Raw genomic sequence first — 27,574 nt, forward strand, 5'->3', positions numbered from 1 at the left:
CTTGGGCACACCATAAACCTATGATTGTAGGTTCGAGTCCGGTTCGCCCCGATTATGTTTTTAGTTTTGTCAGCACCATATCCTTGCTCTGGATTTCACCGAAGTGGTAAACATCTGAGACCTCCATCACTTCGGGCTTTCCTCCCACATTAAGCTGACACACCGTGATATAACTCGAATACTGTTATACCTAAAGCAGCGTTAAACCCAATTCACTCACTCATAACGATTATTCCATTCATGGGGAATAATTCTTAGATTATAGAAATGAATAGAACCAGTTGTCCCAATAAAAGATCGGTGTACTGTTAGCTTATCTTCACTGTCATAAAGATAAAATGACTATACATCCATGGATGTATCATTCAGTACAGACGTGGAGCAGGGCTAATCAGCCCCTTGCGGCTGTTTGTTTATAGTAAGAGGCTTGTGCCATGGGGAGTGGACATCGGCATGTCTGATGACCATGAGCTCGTAACTGCTGATAAGATGCTGACAGTTTTATTACTAAACAAGGATGGGAGCACCCCTGGCGAAATGAGTAGGAGTAAGTGATCATTATTCTAGCATGAAGTGACACCCTACATTGGCATAAATCAGATGTGAGGAAGCCTCACAACCGAGGCGGGATTTTTGTGTGACAAGCCAACGCTTCAACCATTCTACCTCACCACAACTGCCCCATATGAATACACGAGTGAGTGGTGAATATTGTTTATCGCTGACATCACAAGTTCCATGTATTATAAACAGTTTTAATCCTTATTTGTTTAAAATGCAAAACAGCACATGAATTTGAATTGAAACATTTGTTGAGCGAACGTGCATGTTTGTTGAATCGTCATTCATGTAGTAGAGTAGAGGTTATGTGATCATTCATATCGTAGTATTGAAAAAATATGGTTTAATTATAAAACACTACGGTGAGATGAACAAATGGTACTCCTACAGCTGTTGGTCATGTTCTACAACTGTCTCCAATGTACTGTTAAAATTAAATATTGGTGAACAATTTCTCGTTGATATCAAACCACATTGGGTAAATCGTCAGTCAACTTCTCATATACTAATCTAGAAACCTCTGCAGTCATATTTACATTAATGTTTACGCAGCAGTTAACGACATAACCTGTTGTTTCGTTCAGCTGTGTGAATGAGGTTTAAATCCTTCTTGGTTGGACTGAACTGCCGATTCGTTGAATTTGGTTCTGACGGCATAAACTCCTTCATAAATTCCTCTACCCTTGCTCCAAGTTTTCTGGGTCGCGTTTCACCAGTTTCCACGATTTCATGTTCTTTGTTTATCACAATTTTGTCAACCCTGTTTGTGCCACCGCTCTCTTGCAAAGTATTATTGTCTATAATAAACGGTCGATCGCGAAACATCCAAAAATGAAGAGTTGTAAGGGGAGGCCCAAACTACCTGGAATCGCTTATAGGTTTCATGTGCATAAGTATGCTGTAACCTTACTTAGACGTGAATGGGACAAAACAATTCTTCATACAGAGAAATATGGAAAGCTAATGTTGAATGTGTTTACCTACATAAATACTGCGGACTGCTGAACGTTGATATAAAATAACCATGCAAAAAATGAAGGTTACTTTTAAGGACATTAAGAAACTTAAATGTACATCGATCGCACATCGCAAAAGAAATAGTTCATGTTTGATACGCATTTCTTAGAAGTTGACGGGTGAAAAAGTAGACAAAAATGTTTTATGCATGGATACAACCTCTTTATTATACTGTAAAAACGACGTTTCGGTATAGATTCTTATACCGTTGTCAAGCAACACTGACTAATGAACATGGTGCATATATGGTAGGTGAAGGATTACTAGTAACAACAATTATAATACATGAGAGCGACTAACATGAGTAGATTGACATTTACTTTTACGAGAGAAAGAGAGAAAAATATTTTATTCAGGTGTCTAGCGTTTATACATTTTAAAACAATCATAAAAACGTATCACACTCTGATACGACGTTCGGTCAGCTAGGGCCAGTTAGACACCAGTTACCGTCAAACGGTCAATACAATGTAATAATAAAACCACTTACAGTGCTAAAATAATACAAATACCCTGTGTTAAAAGAGAGAGTAAATGCAGGGAGTCCTAGCTACACAAAAAGCAATAGTGAATATTATTTATTATAGAGTCTACGTTTAAACATATTGTTAATCAGTGCGGCTACAGGGGTTGACAAATCCTCGCACTGTATTAGACATTTCATTCGGTCTGTAGGTGACTAAGATCTGAAATGTGTGTATCACATCCAAATTTTGCAAAAATGCTAGGTTATGTTCTGTCAGAGTAATATTACAAACATAGTGTGAAAAGCTCAGTGTAGACTTAAACAGTCGGTTTGTCCGTAACTTATTACCATTAATTTGCCCCCAGAGCTTTCTGAGCCATGTTTCCTTATCAATGCAGATTAAGTCTATACGTATTCAAAACAAAAAAGGGTAAAACATGATCTATACAGTCATGAAAGCGGTAACTATAAAACATTAAACATGTTTATAACTGTGCAGTCCCAAGACTTTGGGAATTAAAATGGCCACCTTTGTACTAATTTAGTGAGCCTACTTTCTTCATAAGAACAGAGGAGGGATTACGGTAATGAAAAATATTTGTTTTTTACTTTTGATCGCCATTTCTTACACCAGCTGGCAATACAGTTAAACATCAACTGGAGTGACATTTCATCCGTTACTAATAGAGCAACATCATCGGCATACAGTAAAAGACTTATCATGGTGTTAAAAGTATCTACACCACATTACCTCTTGTACCAAGTCATTAATGAAAACCGAAAATAGTGTCGTCAACAAAACGCAGCCCTGTTTCACAGCACTAAGTACAGCGAAACTGTCTGTCATTTTGCCATTTCACAAAAACCTGCGAGCGATTATTTTCATATAATGATTTAACCCCCAAAAGACCTTCCCGTTTACTCCCAATTTGAATAGCTTGTAGCAAAGAGAATCGCGATTCACTTAATTGTAAACTTTCATTGCATCGATATAACACACACGTTTGGTAATTCACGGATATTTTTTTTTAAAATAGAAAAGAGGGTGTAAATATCATCCGTTGTACTTCTCTTACGCCGAAAGCCGTTTTGTTCCTCTGCTAATAAATGATTAGATTCTAGCCATTTAGAAAAAGCGTGTATTCAAAATATCAGCGTAAATTTTGCAAGGTATTGATAACAAAGAAATTCCACGATAACCTAACGGATCATGAGGATCAGTATCTGATTCTTTTATTGTATAGATTAAACTGTATCGTGTTACAACCCTTAATGTAAATTAAATATTTTACATTAAGGGCTGTGGGTTCACTCTTGTTACAACTCTTAAATGTAAAAAGTTTTACATTAAGGGTTGAAGTGACAGATAATATTTTTTACATTAAGGGTTATCACTATGAAATAATACTTATCGAACATTCATGAAACTTCGCAGATTTAATTGATCGTTACTTTGTCTAGATGGCTTTATAAAATACGATCTGTAGAGTATTTCATGTCAGTTAGGTACCGACCATTGGATCTTCTGAGGGAGCTGACATAAGTTCACCGAGGAACTTCGTACCAAGTGAGCTGTAAATGCTATCTTTCGACATATTTAATGAATAAATCTTATTGGATTGTGAATAGATTTCACATGACGGATGACGCACTCCGTACGAAGACGGATGGCAATACGTCACATAAGCCTTTCGGACATCTTGCATGTGTGGATAAAAATTAAACTAACTAGAACTTTTCTATCTGGAATTAAAAACCGCAGATGGATGATAATGTTAACATGAGTATCCAAACGTCCCTCTGCAATCATATTGGACGACATAATCGCAACCTCCGTTTTTTAAAGATTATACGAAATAGGGTAGAGTATTTAAAGGAGCAATCAGAGACCTCAATACGGAGTCTCATAACATGTCAATATACGAAATTTGAACGAAATCGGACAATTTCTAAATTTCAACCAATCAGTTTATAAAAAAAACTGAAACAAAAAGGGACTAAGCATACACCTTTTTATTTCCCTGAGGCTAAATTGACCTTCGACCTTGACCGCAGCACCCGCTTCTGATCCACAGCTGACGCTGTTCCACTTGAGTCGCGATCTGCGACTGGAGCTGACACTTGATGCTCTTCGACTTCCAGAGTAGTAGATGGCATGTCCTAAATAACAAACCTGCCGTTCTTATAATAGCCCCTGTCGCTTATTACGAATAATTACAAGAAACCAAGCAAAAACAATGAAGTAACAATTTTAGTAGAATTTGCTAAAATGTATTGAGATGATTTTCTAGCTTTTATTCAATGTTATAATAAGCATTTTGCTGTTTACTGTATCAGCTGGAAAGTGTTACCTTTACAGTACAAATAACACCGCCGTATCCAGCTTTATTTATTTTATTTCATTTCATCCGAATCCCCTGTTGTAATTTTCTCCAAATATATATAACATTTTGACGATTCTGCCATATCATAAGTCGCTCATGATTTTATCATTCTCTAATTGATAACATATGTCTATAACTGTCATACGTTTGTGTGACGAGATACCTAAATCGAATGCTATCCAATTGTTTCTAGGTTCGGATACAAATCATTTTTCAGGACCTAGTGGAAAAATATATGCACCTGAAATATTCATGAACCGACTTTGTTATTCTTTACAATCCAACATGTGGATTGCAGTATCACCTTTTCATATGGAAAGCACAGCGTCTCTCTGACACGCAGTTTTGCGCCACAGTCCAGTTTTGGTGTCTTTGACAGTCGCTCCCTGGTTCTTTTCCTGGCATACTGGTGTTCAGCTGGTGGTTCTTCCTGGAATAATATGTTGTAACAGAAACATAGCCATCCGTTATACACTACAAATCTGTGTTTAGACCGTAAACACATACAAGCCATGTTTTGATCTAAATATGCTTAGAAACGTGTTTAAATCTTAAACGGAATAACATTTGGTCTGGGGTCTAAACACACAGAATGCGCTATCGTCTCACAAAATAAACACCACTTAAACACAACATCCCAAAAATGTAAACATGTTTCTTATTTAAGCATGTTTAACATGTAAACTTGTTTACGTCAGAGTGCATATCATTGCTTGTCGTAAAATGCGACTAATGAGATCGGGTGGTCAGGTTCGCTGACTTGGTCGATGCATATCATGGATCCCAATTGCGGGGGAAATTTCAATATACGAAATCGGACAATTTCTAAACTTCAACCAATCAGTTTATTAAAATAAACTGAAACAAAAAGGGACTAAGCATGCACTCTTTTATTTCCCTGAGGCTGAGTTTACCTTCGACCTTGACCGCAGCACCCGCTTCTGATCCACAGCTGACGCTGTTCCACTTGAGTCGCGATCTGCGACTGGAGCCGACACTTGATGCTCTTCGACTTCCAGAGTAGTAGATGGCATGTCCTAAATAACAAACCTGCCGTTCTTATAATAGCCCCTCTTGTTCTCAGATCTGAGCAAAGTCAGTTTCTCACGCTGTCGCTTATTACGAATAATTACAAGAAACCAAGCAAAACAATGAGAAATTTGAAAATAGCAAAAAGTACCCTAAATTGCAAATCAAACTTTGTTAATAAGAATCTTTTACAATTAGGGGCGATATGTACGATAATAACCCTTAATGTAAAATTATATTTATTTTTTACATTAAGGGTCGCGGGGTGTTACTCTTAATGGAAAAGTTTTTAACATTTAGAGTTAACACGTACCCCCTTAACGTAATTGTTTCTACATTAAGAGTAATTTTAACATTCAGGGTTGTAACAGTGCCGCCAAACTTCAGGACAAACATTATTATCAAAACAAAACATAAAAATGCGTAATAGTATATTTAGATTAGAAAAGACATTGCCTAACAACGATACAGTAACTTTTCGATACCTTACATTCGTATCCTGTCAGTGATACCTGGGTTTCTAATTATGGGTGGATAACACAACATAAAATGACATTTTACTATACCTTGGCAGTGGGGTGTTCTAAATGGTCTTCAGGTCTCGGAAATGAAACAATAAAGCGTCGTTCAAACTGATACTCGGTCAGCCTTCCCTCAACCAATGCTTTATTTATACCAGCTGCGTATTTCCGTCTTTTCCTTCTGTCACCTTTTTCGGCCTGTATATAATAAAGACATTAAAAAAATGATGATATATATGTTAGAAGTGGTATTCTAATACGATTCACTATTTTGACTTGTGCCTTTTGTTCCCGTGATTTTCCATGTAAACAAATGACTTGCCTTTGCATAATTATGTCTGTGACGGATGCCACAGGTAGGGCGTTGCGCTCACCTTTTCGCGAACACTTCATATCATGATTTAGTCTCTTTGATAATGATTCTTAGACATATGCTTATGATATAGTTCGAATCGTACAATTGACTCTGATGTAAGTAGATTTTTCTAAAAGGTATTGAGATGATTTTCTAGCTTTTATTCAATGTTATAATAAGCATTTTGTTGTTTACTGTATCAGCTGGAAAGTGTTACCTTTACAGTACAAACAACACCGCCGTAACCAACTGCTTTTATTTCATCCGAATCCCCTGTTGTAATTTTCTCCAAATATATATAACATTTTGACGATTCTGTCATATCATAGTCGCTCATGATTTTATCATTCTCTAATTGATAACATATGACTATAACTGTCATACGTTTGTGTGACGAGATACCTAAATCGAATGCTATCCAATCGTTTCTAGGTTCGGATACAAATCATTTTTCAGGACCTAGTGGAAAAATATATGCACCTGAAACATTCATGAACCGACTTTGTTATTCTTTACAATACAACATGTGGATTGCAGTATCACCTTTTCATATGGAAAGCACAGCGTCTCTCTGACATGCAGTTTTGCGCCACAGTCCAGTTTTGGTGTCTTGGACAGTCGCTCCCTGGTTCTTTTCCTGGCATACTGGTGTTCAGCTGGTGGTTCTTCCTGGAATAATATGTTGTAACAGAAACATAGCCATCCGTTATACACTACAAATCTGTGTTTAGACCGTAAACACATACAAGCCATGTTTTGATCTAAATATGCTTAGGAACGTGTTTAAATCTTAAACGGAATAACATTTGGTCTGGGGTCTAAACACACAGAATGCGCTATCGTCTCACAAAATAAACACCACTTGAACACAACATCCCAAAAATGTAAACATGTTTCTTATTTAAGCATGTTTAAAATGTAAACTTGTTTACGTCAAAGTGCATATCATTGCTTGTCGTAAAAGGCGACTAACGGGATCGGGTGGTCAGGCTCGCTGACTTGGTTGACGCATGTCATCGATCCCAATTGCGTGGATCGATGCTCATGATATTAATCACTGCATTGTCTGGTTCAGACTCGATTATTTACAGACCGCCGTCATATAGCTGAAATATTGCTGAGTGTGGCGTTAAACAACAAACCAACCAACCAAGCAAGCATACCATTGTGTTTTATCCTAATAATCTAAATTTGTTTAAATAAAGTACATATCATTTGGCAATAAGTCGAATATGGATAATATGCCTTGAAATTAGATGTGCAAATCAGATTCACAGGCACTTGTATAACATATATACCATTAGAATTTACAACGGACTTGGTCCAATATTACCAAAATAATGTTCAAATAAATCAAGCCAAGATAATGGTGAGATAAAGAGATAAGCTAAGATAAAAATTGACATTTGATCTCCGTAGCACATGTGGTAGCTTGACGGACTACAAGTCAAGAGGCTGCAGGTAAGGGTTCCTATATATTAAATAAAGTGTTGTGTTATGTGTTGTTGCTGTGTGACTAATTGTACACAGAAGCTAAGAACGTATGTCTTATTACAACGATAGATTCCAATCTTTTCAAAGTTACCACCCAAATTTCTGTATCCTCAATCAACGCTAAAAACCTACAGAAAGCGTCCCTTTTCAAAGATACCGAAAGTGAAACTAACGGATCTTACTGATCAAACAAAAACGTCTTTGTTGAGTATGACGTTAAAGTAACTTGAGGGGAAAATATTCAACAATACTGGTAAAATAAATAGTATTCCCGGTATTTTGTGTAAAATAATATTTTTGCCATTCAAAATGTGACACAAAGTTCAACAAGTAGTACCTATTCTCCCTATCTCATGACCGTCATGATTATTTGCACAAACATTTCTATATTTGAACATATCCCGTAGACCAAAAGGTCCCTTATACCTTGTCATATAAGTCCCTTCACAAATTTCTGTATGCTTTTGCTTACTTAACACAAATGATCAATTCATATTTATAAATGGACAAAAAAAATAAAATGATTTGTACCATACTATCAACAAGTTGATTGTACCGAACTTCCAACGATGTCAATGCTTTTATGCTACACAATGTTACAAAATATGACAGCAAAACTATGATGTCTATAGAATATGTGTTTTAGGCCACGATAAAGTATTTATTAGATAATCACCTACGTCTGTCCGACAATCAAACACCTCACCTGACTCCATTGTTTTGACCCCCGGTAACTACCGACAAAGAAGATTGTTTTCTTTCTTTAGTGAAATACACCACAATGCTAGCCCTTTTAAACATCTAGGCTTCAGCTGAATCAGGTCCACCTGTACTGTTTGTTAACATTCATTTCAGAATTTACTCTAGTGTAGAATATTTTAGATATTGTTACATATGTTACTTTTTATATTCTGTATTACAGATTTATCTAAGAGGCAAATGTGTATTGGTAATGATATTGTAATAATACGTTGTAACCCATAGTAATTTTACACCCATCTCCTAATGGAAAAGCTGTTTTATAAAATTTAAAAAAAGCGACTTTATTGAAATTTTAACTCTCAGATATATTTTATTCCTTCACAAAATCTTCTCTATAATAACTTTACACCAGTAATACATGGGCTTGTATACATCGGCATCGACTCTGCTTTCTTTAGTGTATACATTCCCATACCTTTGTATCAGTAGTCTTTGTTCTATCAGGCTGGTTGAGTATGATATTACGACAACGAAACTACATTTATTCATTTTATGTAGTTTGTATTAGTTGAAAGTATGTTAAGTCGCGCAGGTAAGCTATTACTCCCATCCGTTGCACCATTTTATGCACACCTTTGATTTACAGAGATATGGTTATTACCTTGTTCTGTTCTTTGCGCCCTTTTCCGTATTTACAATCCCATGTCTGCGATGATACAACGATATACAGGGAATCATCTTTTGGCTTCAGACTTTGATTCCTGCCATTCAGCAGAATCCGCGGTTTATCTGTCGCCGTCGGGATATCTGTATGGGCAATGAGAAAGGAATTATTTAAAACTAAAGTTATAAGATCGTATGTTCATTATACGTGTGAACATGAGACGAACATGTGCCTAGAACATGAAAAAACGCTAAATGCCTTCTTTACATATTATTCAGAGACCAACTGTGTTGTAATCGCGAAACTAACTGATACTCACATAATAAATACTTCTCTACTCACAGTTTTTGTTGAAGTGCTTCTTAGTTGTTTGTTTTCTTGAAGCTGTATCCTGTAACATTACAAAAGCTGGCTTTAGCAAGCGCGACACTTTTGTTGTTCTTAAACTCCTTGGTATATTGGAACCTGCAAAAAATATTTTTCATATTTGATTTGAATGTTTTTCATCCGTATGATCAGCGATGCAGGAACGATTATACGGTGTATATTCATCAAATTGATGTTTATCATTGCCAGCTGCATTAGAAAATGGTGTTTACTATGATCAGATAAACAGTTTAATTCGTTACATTTCATCATTGAAGTTAGAAATCTACAAAAATTCTTTGTTATATTTTATTGTATTTTTATCTATTTGTTTTGATATTCGTTATAACTTTGATTTTGATGTAAAACAATCATTCAACGTTATTATCACAGCTTAGTTATAATTTATATATCCCGCTCTCCATTTGAATTCACTTATATTTAAATGTCTATTAGTTTAACTATGGTGGAATTATATTAAATATCTTATACAACTGTATACAAATCTATCTGTCTGTCTGTCTCTCTCTGTGTGTGTGTGTGTGTGTGTGTGTGTGTGTGTGTGTGTGTGTGTGTGTGTGTGTATGTGTGTATGTGTGTGTTGTTGTATTTTCTTATTACTCGTATATAATTCCTATGCACTGTGCTTTTATTATGCACTATTATTATTCAAATATTACAATATAATGGAATGTATGTTTGAGAAGGCCTCGTAAGTGTGTCACTTGTGCCTAATCCATTTGATTTTCCGCAATAAAATATGTTTATAATAACAAAATCTAAAGTTGAATTAACTTACTCGTATTCCATCTTCAAATAATAGTGTAGTGATCAGCTAAAACGCATGTGGTCCTCGATGAAAGTGTCAGATGAAAATGACCTGCTGGGTAAACCCGTCACCTGCTGGTCACTGTCTAGATTTGTCATCCTTCATGCGATATAATAAGGGGGATAGTGTGGCCCCTGACATGAATTTGTTGAAAGGTTCTCGCAATAGCTCATTGGCCAAGTGCCCCGGCAGGCATCACATTGCATAACGGTTAGTTCAAGCTACACACGTCTGTTCATCCTGGAAAAGTGCCAACGCTTAGCCTCTGAAAATATATAATTTTATTAGAAACAAACAAGTACATTCAAATTGAAAAAGACCCCGATTGAGATTGGAGAAATAAAATATATCAATAAAGCAGACAATTGCTGTCGCATTTTCAGGTTCGAGTAATTAACTGATCATGGACTGCGTGGTCGATAGGCGGTGTTGATTCAACACGTCTTCTGTCTATGAGGTATCAGGTGTAAATAGCCCTGGACAATATGGGGTCATTTTCTCCCCAAATTGTGGCCACTTTCTCTACAGTTTAGGCCATTGCCTCCAAATTGGTTGGGGCATGGGGCCATTTTTTCCTGCAACCAGTTACAAGGACTATAATTGCTAACAACAAAGTTACGCGGTGTGTAAGCATCTATCATACGTTAATTCTCTTTCTTTGGTGCACTTCGTATTGTCATATATATATATGTATATTAACATTTAGTCCAAGAAATGAAGCTATTGTATATATAAATATACATCTGCAACAAATGAAGACGAATCCAAATAGTGACCTAAACAATGTTTCAATTCAGGAGCTGAGGCAATTGAGACTTTCCAAATCTTCCTAGACCGTATATTATCGTGATAAACAAGAATTACCTCACAAAATCTGACATAAGGATAAAAGCGTTGTTAATAAATTCAGTGACCAACCCGCCCTTTATTTTTTTCAAACGTCTCCATGGCTGTGACTGTTCATTCTCCATACCGCCGGGGCCGAGGCCACGTTTGGGTATCCAGCATGTCAAGCAAACGAATTAGTTTTTCTGTTTGTTTTTTTCAACAGCACCGAATGTTGTTATGTATTTTATTTCATAAGAAAGTAGGCCTTCGGCCCAAATTTACAGTATATATTTGGTCCAATACTGAACAATAAAAACGTTGTGTTGTGTTGTGGCATGATACATGTACATGGCATGGCTTTTAACTACCTTTACATGAGGTGAAGAGATCGATTAATTGCATTAAAACAGTGTTGAATGAATAACATGTATGTTTGGTACACATCTTTCTCGTAACGTACTGTATTTGGAACAAATCAATGCAAAATGGAATATTGATATTTCATTACAGCAAATCCTTTCATATCTTGGAATATTATCTCAGTGTCCCTTTATTATGCAGATGTAGACACGTTGAAAACAAATGCCTTCAGATGAGAATACAACCGCTTTATTTATATGCTGCCTGTGCTATACTAACCCAAACATTTTGGGCATTTTTTTCAAGAGGGCATGTGCTCGTAAACTCATATTCTCTTCGAAAAACCTTAAAATGAAAAGACCGACTTTTCATAGTCATCTAAATTATTATATTAGGTTATATTATTTTCTTCATACTAAAAACGAGTACATTAAAGGTAAACTTGATTCTGACGTACCACGTGAGAAAAGTTAAGGGCGGATTGGATAAGAATTGTATTCTCACCACACTCTATGTTTGTGAAGTGATACATTTCATTGAGATAATATACCGTGACAAGTCAACAAATTGTTAATTGCTTCCAGCTGACTATTTTCAGATGAATACCATCAACCCGGGCTCTGCGGAAAGTGTCACGACGCATGGTATGACATCTTCCGACACTGAGGGGGTATTAGCGCACAACTGTCACGTGTTGTGGCGAGAGAGCTGGCATCCTTTATCAGTTTCTCAATAAATGCAGTGTGATAAGATCGTATCAGTAGACAGTGCACATACCCACGAACATATGATATTTTCTTCTCCCTAGGATTCGCCATGGGTGTCCGTTGCCTCCTCTCAGTTTTGCTCGTCTTCCTCCTCGTGTAGAATTTGGTCAATAAACACGATGTCATCAGAACACATAATCTGACCCACGGTTTAGCAGTAGCTTGCTGCTAATTTTTCAAGGGGCCGATCTGTGGAAGGGCGCGTGTATTTGTGGCGGGGGGGGGGGGGGGGGGGGGGGTCCAGCAAGTCCAGTTTCTTCTGTGTGTTTTTTTTCTCAACAGCTCTGATTAAATATAAAGTTACAACTTTGTATGATCACAGTAAAAATGTGTTTATATCTAAATCCTAAATGGTTAGGGTTTCAACATTTGTAGGATTGTGTTTAACATGCTAAACGTGTTTCGAGTCTGAATGTGGGAAAACTCGAAGTAATCAGTTACACTTCCATTGTTTTGCAAGTACATGTGAATCTGATTGGCACATCTAATTTCAATATATATTCCACATCATATTTACATTTTACTTGATGCCCAATGATAGGCACTTCATTTAAACATGTTTAGATTATTAGGATAATACACAATGGTTTGCATTTTATCGTTAACATGTTTAAAGGTTAAACCAAATGTGTATTCCGCTTCGGATTTCAACACATTCTAATTTTCATTCTAAACTCATTTTACAGTGTAAGTACCATGATATCTAATCTGAAATTAACCATTCTCATGTGTGGTTATGAAATACGTGGACCAATAACTGTATGACATGTACAAGGCAACAACGGGAAGTTTCCTCAGAGGTCAAAAATACATTTACATGAATACATGATATAAAAAAATATTTTCACTGTAGGCATTTATTCACGTTGGCCCATAATATAGTAATTTTAGAGACCGATAGAGTAGGATGTGCACACCCTTTTCGCGAATTTTCGTGATCCACTCATATAACTTCAAGGGATTTGGAGCTGAACCTTACATTTCAAGTTATATTCCCCGCTGTGGCAGTAGAGCCCTTCCTCTGTTTCCATGCGGAGTATAAACATGTGGCGTATAGCCCCACTACACGTATAAACAGGCCTGCACTGCAATAAGCCACAGTGGCACGTCAAGAAGTAGCATGTTTTAATGGTCATGTCCCATTAGTCAACTGCCCATTTGTCATACTCCCAATAGTTATACAGCAAACGAGGGATCAGTTAAAACAACAATAGGCATATACCCTTTCGTCAAAATGGATTAGTCCACTAATTAGAAAGCTTGGGATTAGTTTATTATCTAACATAATTATCTATACTGAGTATGACACAGTCTTTTGTAATGAAAACATAAACGAATGTTATTAAAGTAATATACATTGAAGTTATTTGAACATAATACAGGACAGTCTTTGATAATCAAAACATTCAAATTAAAGTTATTTAAATAAATACCTATAATGTTTAAGTTACAAGTACAGGATTCATCTCAAACTATTTACTGTTCATTACTGAGTTAAATTGAGTTTACTCAATTTAGTGAAAAAACACAAACTAGTACATAGAAGTGTCCTGTACCGGCATAGACAACACACCATACCAGCACTCCCACTGGTAAGAGGTGATGTGGAACTTGAGGGAAAGTGGACTGAGACAGCTGACGGCCAACCATACCTGTTGTTTGCTGACGGTGATGGCGAAGAAAAGATGTTAGTCTTTTCCTCTTTGGATCAGCTGACTATTTTGCAGTCAGCAGATAACTTCTACATGGATGGTACATTTTCATCATGCCCAGCCCTGTGGAACCAACTCTTCATTATCCATGCCAGAAGAGGTTCCAAGACCTACCCCTTGGTGTTTGCTCTTCTTCCCGATCGCCAGACAACAAATCAATGTTAACTGTCATATGATACGGCTCAATTTGTAATATCTTTAAACCCTGAAATAAACTGAATTTACCTAATGGTTTAAACGTGTAATATATGAATGTTTACCGGACCATATGAATACTTGTTTTTGGAAGGACGACAACGCACAACGCGACACTGTCTCCACTAGGATTCCATAATTGTGACATTATGTAACTGCTACCATGACACTATTATCTATTATTACAGTCATACATGCGGCTGACCAGGAGGCCCTTGACTCGGATGTGCACAGTAAGTAAAATAAAATGTCGCTAGTGTATATTTCTTATGTTTATCAATAACCTGGTAAATACGATTCATGTCAAATTTAACATTCACTGATAGAACTCTTTGATCATGCGTGCTGAAGAGAATAGCTTTTATAAAAAAACATACATGATTGCTACAAAAGTTACTTTTATAATAATTTACGCTAATTTGTTTATTTCGTGAAATTTGAGCTTATAATGTATATAATGTTTAATCATAACGTGATTTGAACTCTGCCGAAACGATACAGATTTTTACTAAATTCATTAACGTATGTATATGATTTACCTCTTTCCACTAAACCTTTCAGCTATTTTGATGTTATTGATTGAAAAAAAATTGTGAAAAAAATAATGTCATGAAAACATTTTCAACAATTATTTTGTAAATTTCAGATGATTCACCAGTCAAGAAATTCAAGGTACAGACACATGAAGGAAAAGTTTCAACCTAGCGCGGGTAAACGGCGGGAGTAACCACGACTCTAGAGGTAACCTGTTTTCTCTCTTTAAAAGTCACACATAATTAGATACATATGAAAACAGTACAAATTTGAAATTACGATGTACATAACATATGCCATTTAATGTACAGGTTCATATGTCACAATGTTGACATGGTCTCTGGGATAATGAAGCCTTGATTTCTTTAGATCTGTATGCGTACAATATTGAATGTTCCCCTTTTTATTTGTAGATAGACCCAGTACATCCGTCCAAGTTATAAAACGAATCGTGATGGGCATATGTAGACCGCAAGACAAAATAGGTAATTGTGTTTTATATATCATACATACATACATACATACATACATACATACATACATACATACATACATACATATTTATGAGTATTTATTTATTTATTGTTGTGTTTATATACATATCTTCAAGTATACGATCGACCGAAGAGACACATAGTTGTTTAATAATACATATAATTACACATTTCAGTAATTCCTACAAAGAAAGACACAAGAAACATAATTTGAAGGACTCGGGTAAATATAAAAGTTACACAAAGTTCACCAAATCTACCTAAAACCATTACTAATTCCATGAGTAGATTCTTTTAGGTTCCATATATTTTCCGTTATTCCCTGTCTTATCATTTGTAATATTTGTATACTGTAAATATTGAAGTTAACGCGAGCGTGAATTAAATGCGAAAAATGCGAGTTATATATTTTTTCTGAATATCAGGTGATGGTTTTCCATCATTATACAAACCGCCACTAACCGAGTCATACTTCTCTTGGAGACGGAAGAATCACTTCTAGAAGGAGCAGTTGAACATTTGCTTCATACCACATATGCTTCCTTTTCGTAAAACCCGAGGCAAAACTATTTCCTCAAGTATTTTATGTTGCAATTATGTGTCTAAAAAGACATCCTAGTATTATTTTGATGCAACTTATTTGCAGATTTATCTGTCGGTACCATGCAGTTAAGTGACGTTTTCATAGCCTAATATCATATACATGTATTTTCCCTTAATCCACAGCGCCAACAGTCCCACCCGGTATAGACAGGGGTACAATGTGCCATGAAGGTAAGAGTAACTTGTCAAAAGTAGCATTCGAATAAGTAACGTCTTCAGTTGCATTACGAATGGAAAGCAATATATTTCACCTGGATCTCAGTATTAATTTCTGATACTTCAGTGGAAGTATTTGTTCATATTAACGTTTTATTTCCGACAACTGAACCTTGCTCTTGGAAGAAATTGTGTTGATTAACCTTTAGTGTCGGCACATTTAACTACTATGAATACAAATTGTTTGTTTAAGAAACAAATTTTCCTGTGTTTTTAGCAGTATCCTCGTGTGTTTAAATGTTAAACAAGTTCAGATACGTGTGTTCATCGCTTGATATATTGCCTTTTAATCCTCCAGTTCCAAGCCAGATACAAACACCTTCCCATTCAGGAAGAGAGGTCGGACGACAATGGAAAGAAAGGTGAGGAAACCAGTGATAATAAATGGCATGGTGTACTTTTCCAGTCATGTTATATTCAACACCAGGGTCTTGCGCTTGAATGTTAATAATGCGTTCCTTATTTTTATTAACATCCCTAGATATGTTTTTTTTTATGAGTAATCGACTTTCCGTGCTTATAAGTATTTTATATTTCAGGTCAAAGAATGGTGCTTGGGGACTCGCTATGCAGGGGGATTGCGGGCGATATACCCAACTGCTCAGTAATAAGCAAACCAGGAGCTAACCTGAAGCGAATGCAAAAAATAATAACCAATTTAAATGTAAAGACTTATCACTCTATTGTGTTACATGTAGGGACAAATGACATTTCTTCCTTTAATCCACATCGATTTCTCTCTGAATATATGACACTAATTAAATACTTAAAATCGATGAACCCTGATGCCGTTATAATGTGTTGTGACATTATTCCACGCATCAGGGATTTCAGCACAACACAGAGGGTTGTAATCCATGCGAACAATATCATAAGGCATGTGTGCACTGTTCTCAGATGTAAAAATGTGCGAACATCCAAAAGATTTTTATATTTGGGAACAAGTGGACCAAGGCACTATCTATATTGTTCGGACGGATTACACCTGAATGATAAAGGAAAGTATCAGCTGAAAAGGTCATTTGCCCAAGCCCTATCACATGCCCATCAGTAAAGATTTGCTTTTGTCCTAGTCATCCCATTTAGAACTGTTTAAAAGAATGAATATATTCACTAGTTTATAAGAAATTTGAAAAATAGTTTTCTGCTGATATTTCCATTTATTTCTTTATTTATTTTAGCTTATGTCGTAATTTATAGGATTTTTATGCTTTTCAAAATATGGTCAGAATAACACTCTTATAGTCCCTACCTACATTTATTTAATGCTTATGGTAACAATCTTGTTCGTAGTAAATTGAGCTCTGTATTCTGATGAACTTAGACACTATTTATTCTCGCAGTTATTGTAGTATGTGTCTTTGCAATTCTTAGTTACTGTTTTCTGATTAATTGTAACCAATAGTCATGCCCGGTAAAGTGAATGTTGTGATAACTAATTTCCCTTCCCTTCTCAGGACATTTTAGACCTATCCATATTATGTTGTTTTGGATTGTACTATGCATAAACCAAAAAGTATAACATTTAAAAATCGTGTAGAAATCATTGCAGACCTTACGCAGCAAATTGTTATGTGAACTGTAACGTATGTTATATTTGGGATTACACTGTCTTATTAAAGTACACATTCTGATACTTTTTAGGGTCCCCATGTCATTTGTCCCTACTTGCACTTTCGTTATGTGAAATGTCCAGTAATACTGATTTAAAAATAATAAACTTTCCTCTTATTTTAGTTAGTTTCCATATTCCAATGCTAAAAAGTATTTGATTATACATTTCTGTTTTTCTTCCAACTTTTCCGATATAAACAAACGATCTAATCTTTCATTTTGGACTAGTTTATCTCCATGAATACTAGTAACTTCTTCTTGTCATATTGGTGTATCGCCAATCACGTATCTATTAAACGATGTTGTTCATATTCCCTTTTTGTTTTATTTACTTTTTTTGTGGTTAAAGCTGATTCATCTGCAGCATTCATCTCGCCACACAAGCATAAGTAATCTGTCTCAAACCGAGAAAGATTATTGAAAAAGCATAGACTATCTGAATTTGGACCATATGGGAAAATCAAAGAGAGCGATATATGTAAACAAAAAGTAGAAACATTAAAAGCCATAACAAATCGTTAAAAATCAGTCTGCGATAGCCTCGAAAGGTAGATACTTATACAGGGCAGGGAAGTCCGTTCACACTTTAGTGTCCAGAAGTTCTATATGACTTAATACTATATATGTTAAACATTTCTTACTTTAAATGTGATGACGAACGCGAAATCCCCAATAAAGCTCACCAAAGACAATTTGTTTGGATTCTTTGAAGGCTAATTCTAGATATTGTGACGGTTTGAATACGAAAAACCGTGTTTGGAAAACAGGGACGGAAGGATGCTAAACCTTGGAATTATGTCACTTTCTATTTTCTTAGAACTATTAAGATGTCCATCTACACCTTTGTTGCAGAAAGTACCCTTCTGTCTCGCCTAAATTTATTGCTAAAAAGATTTGAAAAATCGTCTCCAAACGTCTGTTGATGTCGGCCAATTTGGTCTCGAAAAGTAGGTATGTCTCGAAAAGTAGGTTGGTAATATTTATATAGAGCGTGGGCGCTTTGGAAAACAGGTGTTTTACCGTGGTATATTGTCACTTTCTATCTTTTTTAGAACTATTAAGATGTCCATTTACACACTTATTGACGACAGTACCCTTCTGTCTCGTCTAAATTCATTGTTAAAAAGCTTTGTAAAATCGTCTTCAAACGTCTGTTGATGGCGGCAATGTTTGTCTCCAAAAGTAGGTTGGTGATATTTATATAGGGCATGGAGGGTTTGGTAAATAGGAACGGAAAGGTGCCACACCGAGGTATATTGTCACTTTCTATTTTTGTTTTAATTATTAAGATGTCCATCTTCACTTTTGTCGCAGAAAGTATCTTTCTAGCCTGTCTAAATTCATTATTAAAAATCGTTGAAAAATGGTCTCCAAAAGTCTGTTGGTGATGTTTATAGAAGGCGGCCATTATGGTCTCGAAAAGTGGGTTGGTGATATTTATATAGGGCACGGAGGGTTTGGAAAACAGGAACGGAAAGGTGCTAAACTGGGGTATATTGTCACTCTCTTTTTTTTATAGAATTATTAAGATGTCCGCCTACACTTTTGTCGCAGAAAGTATCTTTCTAGCTTGTCTAACTTAATTTTTAAAAATCGTTCAAAAATGGTCTCCAAAAGTCTGTTGTTGATATTTATAGAAGGCGGCCATTATGGTCTAGAAAAGTAGGTTGGTGATATTTATATAGGGCGTGGAGGGTTTGGAAAACAGGAACGGAAAGGTGCTAAACTGGGGTATATTGTCACTTTCTTTTTTTATAGAATTATTAAGATGTCCGTCTACACTTTTGTCGCAGAAAGTATCTTTCTAGCTTGTCTAACTTAATTTTTAAAAATCGTTGAAAAATGGTCTCCAAAAGTCTGTTGGGGATGTTTATAGAAGGCGGCCATTATGGTCTAGAAAAGTAGGTTGGTGATATTTATATAGGGCGTGGAGGGTTTGGAAAACAGGAACGGAAAGGTGCTAAACCGGGGTATCTTGTCACTTTCAAGTTTTTTATAGAGTTATTAAGATGTCCATCTACACTTTTATCGCCGAAATTACCCTTCTGTCTCGTCTAAATTCATTGTTAAAAAGCTTTGAAAAATCGTCTCCAAACATGGGGGCAGCCATGTTTGTCTCTAAATGTAGGTTGGTCTCGAAAAGCAGGTTGATGATATTTATATAGGGCGTGGGCGCTTTGGAAAACAGGTGTTTTACCGTGGTATATTGTTCCTTTCTATCTTTTTTAGAACTATTAAGATGTCCATTTACACTTTTATCGACGAAATTACCCTTCTGTCTCGTCTAAATTCATTGTTAAAAAGCTTTGAAAAATCGTCTCCAAACATGGGGGCGGCCATGTTTGTCTCGAAAAGTAGGTTGGTGATATTTATATAGAGCGTGGGCGCTTTGGAAAACAGGTGTTTTACCGTGGTATATTGTCACTTTCTATCTTTTTTAAAACTATTAAGATGTCCATCTACACTTTTATCGCCGAAATTACCCTTCTGTCTCGTCTAAATTCATTGTTAAAAAGCTTTGAAAAATCGTCTCCAAACGTGGGGGCGGCCATGTTTGTCTCGAAAAGTAGGTTGGTGATATTTATATAGAGCGTGGGCGCTTTGGAAAACAGGTGTTTTACCGTGGTATATTGTCACTTTCTATCTTTTTTAGAACTATTAAGATGTCCATCTACTCTTTTATCGCCGAAATTACCCTTCTGTCTCGTCTAAATTCATTGTTAAAAAGCTTTGAAAAATCGTCTCAAAACGTGGGGGCGGCCATGTTTGTCTCCAAACGTGGGGGCGGCCATATTTGTCTCGAAAAGTATGTATGTCTCGAAAAGTAGGTTGGTGATATTGATATAGAGCGTGGGCGCTTTGGAAAACAGGTGTTTTACCGTGGTATATTGTCACTTTCTATCTTTTTTAGAACTATTAAGATGTCCATCTACGCTTTTATCGCCGAAATTACCCTTCTGTCTCGTCTAAATTCATTGTTAAAAAGCTTTGAAAAATCGTCTCCAAACGTGGGGGCGGTCATGTTTGTCTCGAAAAGTAGGTTGGTGATATTTATATAGAGCGTGGGCGCTTTGGAAAACAGGTGTTTTACCGTGGTATATTGTCACTTTCTATCTTTTTTAGAACTATTAAGATGTCCATCTACACTTTTATCGCCGAAATTACCCTTCTGTCTCGTCTAAATTCATTGTTAAAAAGCTTTGAAAAATCGTCTCCAAACGTGGGGGCGGCCATGTTTGTCTCGAAAAGTAGGTTGTTGATATTTATATAGAGCGTGGGCGCTTTGGAAAACAGGTGTTTTACCGTGGTATATTGTCACTTTCTATCTTTTTTAGAACTATTAAGATGTCCATCTACACTTTTATCGCCGAAATTACCCTTCTGTCTCGTCTAAATTCATTGTTAAAAAGCTTTGAAAAATCGTCTCCAAACGTGGGGGCGGCCATGTTTGTCTTGAAAAGTAGGTTGGTGATATTTATATAGAGCGTGGGCGCTTTGGAAAACAGGTGTTTTACCGTGGTATATTGTCACTTTCTATCTTTTTTAGAACTATTAAGATGTCCATCTACACTTTTATCGCCGAAATTACCCTTCTGTCTCGTCTAAATTCATTGTTAAAAAGCTTTGAAAAATCGTCTCCAAACGTGGGTGCGGCCATGTTTGTCTCCAAACGTGGGGGCGGCCATGTTTGTCTCGAAAAGTAGGTATGTCTCGAAAAGTAGGTTGGTGATATTTATATAGAGCGTGGGCGCTTTGGAAAACAGGTGTTTTACCGTGGTATATTGTTACTTTCTATCTTTTTTAGAACTATTAAGATGTCCATCTACACTTTTGTCGACGACAGTACCCTTCTCTCTCGTCTAAATTCATTGCTAAAACGCTTTAAAAATCGTCTCCAAACGTCTGTTGATGGCGGCCATGTTTGTCTCGAAAAGTATGTATGTCTCGAAAAGTAGGTTAGTGATATTTATATAGGGCGTGGGTGCTTTGGAAAACAGGTGTTTAAACGTGGTATATTGTCACTTTCTATCTTTTTTAGAACTATTAAGATGTCCATTTACACTTTTATCGAGGAAAGTACCCTTCTGTCTCGTCTAAATTCATTGTTAAAAAGCTTTGAAAAATCGTCTCCGAACGTCTTTTGATGACGGCCATTTTGGTCTCGAAATGTAGGTATGTCTCGAAAAGTAGATTGGTGATATTTATATAGAGTGTGGGCGCTTTGGAAAACAGGTGTTAAACCGTGGTATATTGTCACTTTCTATCATTTTTAGAACTATTAAGATGTCGGACTACTTAAAAGGTATATGAACCTTTTGACCTGTGACCTCTTCAGCTGTGTTTCTGCGATCTGTTCCAGGATCAAAAACTGTTTTTTCAGCTCTAATCTACCATTTTTCAGCCATCTGTGACTCTTAAGGTAGTTGTCCGATTTCTCTCAATGTTCGATGCCTTTGTGGGTTATATACAGACTCAAAGGTCTGAAGATTTAAGCCTAATAGTTATAAATTAATTAATTATAACTGATTTAACGTGTTGTTGACAAATAGTCCAGGGAATGCATGATATTTTGGTGTCTTTGATTTAAGTCCTAGGTCACATGGGATGGCAGCTATGTTAGATTCATGATTGAAAGTATGTTTGGAAGTAGAATTCTCATGCAGTCTAGAGTGTCTGAATGCATAATTAACGACATTTAAAGCACGGAGTCGTGAGCCTCGGAGCTGGAGGATTGTTGGAGGGTATGGTCGGTGTGTTATTGCTAATGACCACAACGATCACGAAACGCGTTGTCGGAATTTGTTTCATCATATTTCCACAATTGGAATATTACTCTACGACATAATTTATTCTTTGATGGCCTTATTCAGCCTTATTAGATGGTTTGAAGTGGTATGAAAATGGCATCTGAAAGCCTGACTATTTAAATAGTGTCACATACAGACCCTGACAAAAGAATATACGAACATGTGGAAAATTAGCTCCTTTCTATTATGTATATATAAATAACAATTTAGTAAAATACATATTTTATATATTTTATTATAACAGCATATAATGGCCAATACGTATATGTCGTGGGCGAATGGGTGGCCACGGGTGGCCCAGTCGTCTTAGGCGCCGGGATTCGCTGTGCAGAGTAGCGCCCCTTGGGCACGCCAGAAACCTATGATTGTGGGTTCGACTCCTCGATTATGTTTCTAGTTTTGTTAGCACCATACCCGTGCTCGTGGGTTTCACCGAAGTGGTAAACGTCTGAGACCTGCATCACTTCGCGATTTCCTCCAACATTAAGCTGACATTACAAGCGGCGTTAAACCCAACTCACTCACCGTGGGTGAACTGACACTGTAAGATGACATGGTGTTCATTGAATACATTGTCACCCTTCAATGAGGACTAGTCGGAGAGAGAATGGTGGTACACATGTATGGCATATTGGGAAATGAAATTGTAGAGACGTCCACTGTGGGTAAGATAAGAGGTGTAACCACGGTAATCTTATAAGATTACAATTTGTACCAGGAAATACTTAAAAAACAATTGCCTCGACTTCTACACACAAAATAATGATTAAAGGACGTGTTGGATGTAGTGAAAATATTGCGTTGAAAGAAAGTCGGACCCTCCTATTAGATTTTTTTTTTCTATAAAGCAGGGTGAAAATGTGTACGATGAAAATAAATTTCATTTTATTGGTTGTTAATGCTTTTGGGAATTTTTTTTAACTTATCCTGCATTACTCCGTATTGCATTTACTGCTGTCTTTGACAGAGAGACGAACTGTGTGAGATCCAGCTGCTGAAGAAAGTTGTTTCCATCTGTCCAGGAAGCAGCGCCCCCTCCCACACAGTCGGCACGTGACCCGGAAGACATGACGTCATGTCAAAACTCATAACTGCTTTGTCAACCACATGGATCGGACGTGAACTGTATCCCTCAGTGGAATTATTAAAGCTTTCTTGGTCCTGACTTTCTTTCGTTTTCTACGACAAAAGTCTGCTGTATTACCTTTGCCTTCATTATATTGTTAATTGGTAACGTTTCTCGCTCGGGTTGTGACTCTCGTCACGGTTTTTCCGAGCGTATTGTTGTTTCCCGCCATTTTGGTTTACCGCCATTTTTTCCCGCCCTGTTGCGATTCACTACGTGTCCACGTACTTTCGTGTTTTGTGTCTTGAATTCGCTCTATGGTTGGAGTTTTACATTAAGTTTAATGATTGTTTTTGGCGTGTTTGAAGCGTAATTGTTTGCTCTTATTAACTTTGTAACAAGAATAAGTTATGTTGAGTTACATTATGTTTCACGTTGTGTGTTTACACATCGTTATGTTTTTTGCTTCAATTCCAGTATGTCTCGCTGCTCTCGCTGCCGCGGGAATAAATCTGGACGGGACCCCCACCCCTGCTGCCTGGACTGTACAACCCCGTGTACCCTCACAGAGCGTTGCAGTTATTGTAGTCCCCTGTCGCCAGTCTCCTTCACCGCCTACCTAAGAGTGTCTCGGAAACGATTCACCCAGCGTGTGCGTCGACTCTCCAACATGCCATCCAACGTAGAGTCTGCCTCCCATGGCACGACTTCCGACCGTACACGGTCTCCTACACCACCCTTACCGTCGTCTGCTTCGACATCATCGTCTGCAGCATCGCCCGTTTCGGGTTTCCTGTCACCTCTACCATCTACGACGACAACTCCGGCGCCTCCGATGTACCCGGCGCCTCCGGCGCCTCTTGGTCCGGCGCCTCCGATGTACCCGTAGCCTCCGATGTATCCGGCGCCTCTTGGTCCGGCGCCTCCGATGTATCCGGCGCCTCTTGGTCCGGCGCCTCTGATGTACCTGGCGCCTCTTGGTCCGGCGCCTCTGATGTATCCGACGCCTCTTGGTCCGGCGCCTCTTGGTCCGGCGCCTCCGATGTATCCGGCGCCTCTTGGTCCGGCGCCTCTGATGTCTTCGATGTATACGGCGCCTCTGACTACTTCGGCGCCTTTGACTTGTGCTGCGCCTCCTACTTATGGACATGCCCTTCCGTCATCGTTCATGGATCAATCTTGGATGCAAGCTTGGATGCAGTCATTGTTTGCGCAAGCTCAACCCACCTCAGCGGCGCCGACGGTGCCTCCTGCGACGCCGGCGACGCTGACGGCCCCGACTACTGTTACTTCGATTCCTGCGGCCCCCTCCACATCGGGTACTTCTCGGTCTCGAACATTGTACACCTCGTCGCCTCCGACTGTTTCTCGGCACTCGTCCAAGTCTGCTCGTTCCCGTCGTCGCTCTAGTAGTCCCTCTCGTAGTCGCTCACCCGTACATAGACGACGACGTCGTTCCTCCTCCTCGGAAGGATCTTTTCGCCCCAATTATGACCCTCCATCTCCCGAGATTGATACACACTTGGGCCTTTCACAGGTTGCTGATTGGTTGGCGGACCGTCTGGCCTCTGTCGCTCCCTCCCCGGGCTCCGATGTGGATAAAAAGTTGACGATCTGGTCTAATCCGACGTCTCTACCACCCGACCCAATGCTCACTGACCTGGTTACGGCGTTGGACGAGGACTTCGCTAAGTTGTCCCTCACGCCGTCGTTCAAGGCTCCACGTTTCCGGCGGGAAGATTTCCCCGTCCACTCCTTCGACGTGGCCGATGGTGCACATATCCTTGACGAGTACTTACATCGAATGACCGGGTCTTCCCAGTCCGTCACCATACGTATGCCGGACTCCCGACTCGCTTTCGTGGAAACAGAACTGCGCCGTACTTTGAAGCCACTATCTACACTTGCCTCATCTGCCAGAGCCATTGACCAGGATCTCGCTGAATCCAATCCTAACAGGATCGACCACTTGCGCACGGTTATGACATTCCAACTTCGCCAGATTGATCACATGCGCAATCACCTGAGAGCTGCACTTGCGGAGATCACCACTACTCGACGGTTGGGTTACTTGACTTCCACGGACTGGGATTCCGAATTCAAGCGTTCCTTACTACGACAACCTTGGTCGGGTCCTACCCTTTTTAATGGTGCTATCTCCGCTACCCACACCCGAGTCTCCAGCTTCGCCAGGGATGAAACTGCTCTCAGAGCCTTGAAGCATGTAACACCAATCAGCGGCCAAGTCCTCCAAAGGCAACTATAAACCACGCCGTTCCTCCCTCAAGGTCGTCTCCAAACATACCTCGCCCTTTCGTGGGACAGGGCGTGGTCGTGGTAGAGCCCGTGGCACTTACCAACCCCGAAGGGATCGTCGCCCCGGCAAGGGTGCCGATTCCACCTCAAAGCGTTGACCGGCGGGACCTCAACGACTGGGACCTCCCACCCCCAGCCGTTCCGGTCACCGACACACCTGTGGGTGGGAGACTAGGCCGGTTTTGGAGAAACTGGTCCATACTGGAGGACCCGTTCGTCACCGACGTCCTCCGTCAGGGGTACCGGCTCCCATTGTCTGCGCTGCCTCCTCTGACGTCTACTCCGTCAACAGCCGCTTATTCACCCCACCAGCTTCGGCCCCTTTACGACAGCATCGTTTCCCTACTCCAGAAGGAGGCCATAGAGATCGTACACGACCCGGCTCGACACCCAGGATTTTACTCTCCGGTGTTTCTGGTGCCCAAGAAGGGGACCACCAGCTGGCGCATGATACACAATCTCTCCACTTTCAACCGGCACTACCTGGAACGTCCTCCCTACTTCCGAATGACGACGTTGCGCCTGCTCAGGACGAGAATCTCAGCTGGCAAATCCCTGATCAGCCTCGACATCCAGGACGCCTATCTTCATGTACCCATCCACCCCAACGACCGGCGCTTCCTCAGGTTCTTTTTCAATGGTACCCATTACCAGTGGGCGGTCCTACCATTTGGAATTTCAACGGCCCCGTGGCTTTTCACACGGATCACCCGCCCGGTCGCCGCCTACCTACACCTGAGGAACATCAACTTCGATCCATACATCGACGATTGTCTCCTCAACAATCGGGACTCGGCGTTGCTACTGCGTCACAGGGATTTTACCCTGCGGCTCTTCAATCAGTTGGGTTGGATCGTCAATCAGACCAAGTCGGAGCTGACCCCATCGTTCCGTCTGCAGTTTATCGGGGGCCTGTTTCTCACGGATCAGGACCTCCTTCAAGTCCCCAGAGACAGGTGGTTGAAAATCCTCGCTCATCTCTTCCCTGCCCTTCAACAGGCTCGAACTCTCCGCCAATGGCAGGTTCTATTGGGTCTCCTCACGTCGGCTCAAGACCTGACTGCCAGAGGTCGCCTCCAACTCCGTCCAATTCAACGGTTTCTCGCACCCTTTATCCGGCAGCAGGATCCGGAGTCCCTCATCGTCCTCCCGGTCCACCTCCACCCCTTCCTCCGATGGTGGACGGTGGAATCGAACGTCTGCGGCGGCGTCTCCTTGACCGCGCTACAGCCCTCCCTTCATCGACGCATCCAAACAGGGTTGGGGGGCTCATCTGGGGACTCAAACAGTTGCAGGGCTGTGGTCCGGAGATCGACTCCACTGGCACAGCAACAACCTCGAACTCGAAGCTCTCATACTGGCCGTCTCCCACTGGCAGAGCATTCTCCGTCACGCCCAGTTGACCATCTCCACGGACAACATCACCGTGGTGTGGTGTCTGAGGAATCAGGGTACTCTCCACTCTCAGTCCCTGCTCAACCAGACCTTCCGATTCTTCGACCTGGTGGACCGCTTAGACTTGCAATTCCTTGTTAAGCACATTCCAGGTTGCAAGAATGTTCTGGCAGACGCTCTGTCCAGGCCGGACAAGGTGGCTCCCACCGAATGGCGACTCCACCCAGAGATCTTCACAGTCCTTTGTCAAACGATCGCCACTCCAAACATCAATCTGT

General features: G+C 39.2%; 2 protein-coding genes across 2 annotated transcripts in view; one reads left to right on the top strand and one right to left on the bottom strand.

Annotated features, from left to right (window-relative positions):
* LOC124113945 (proline-rich antigen homolog) overlaps positions 1-27,574 on the top strand; it is a 48,395-nt gene that overhangs the window by 7,136 nt on the left and 13,685 nt on the right. The gene's annotated exons all lie outside the window — the stretch shown is intronic.
* LOC124152660 lies at positions 4,058-5,643 on the bottom strand. Its single transcript, XM_046525694.2, has 3 exons — positions 5,343-5,643; positions 4,733-4,858; positions 4,058-4,204 (listed from the first exon to the last, which is right to left on the bottom strand). The coding sequence occupies exons 1-3, from the start codon at positions 5,460-5,462 to the stop codon at positions 4,058-4,060; spliced, it is 393 nt and encodes a 130-aa protein (XP_046381650.2). The 5' UTR covers positions 5,463-5,643.

This window comes from Haliotis rufescens, unplaced genomic scaffold, assembly GCF_023055435.1.
Source record: "Haliotis rufescens isolate VD_foot unplaced genomic scaffold, xgHalRufe1.0.p SCAF_16, whole genome shotgun sequence".
NCBI lineage: Eukaryota > Metazoa > Mollusca > Gastropoda > Lepetellida > Haliotidae > Haliotis > Haliotis rufescens.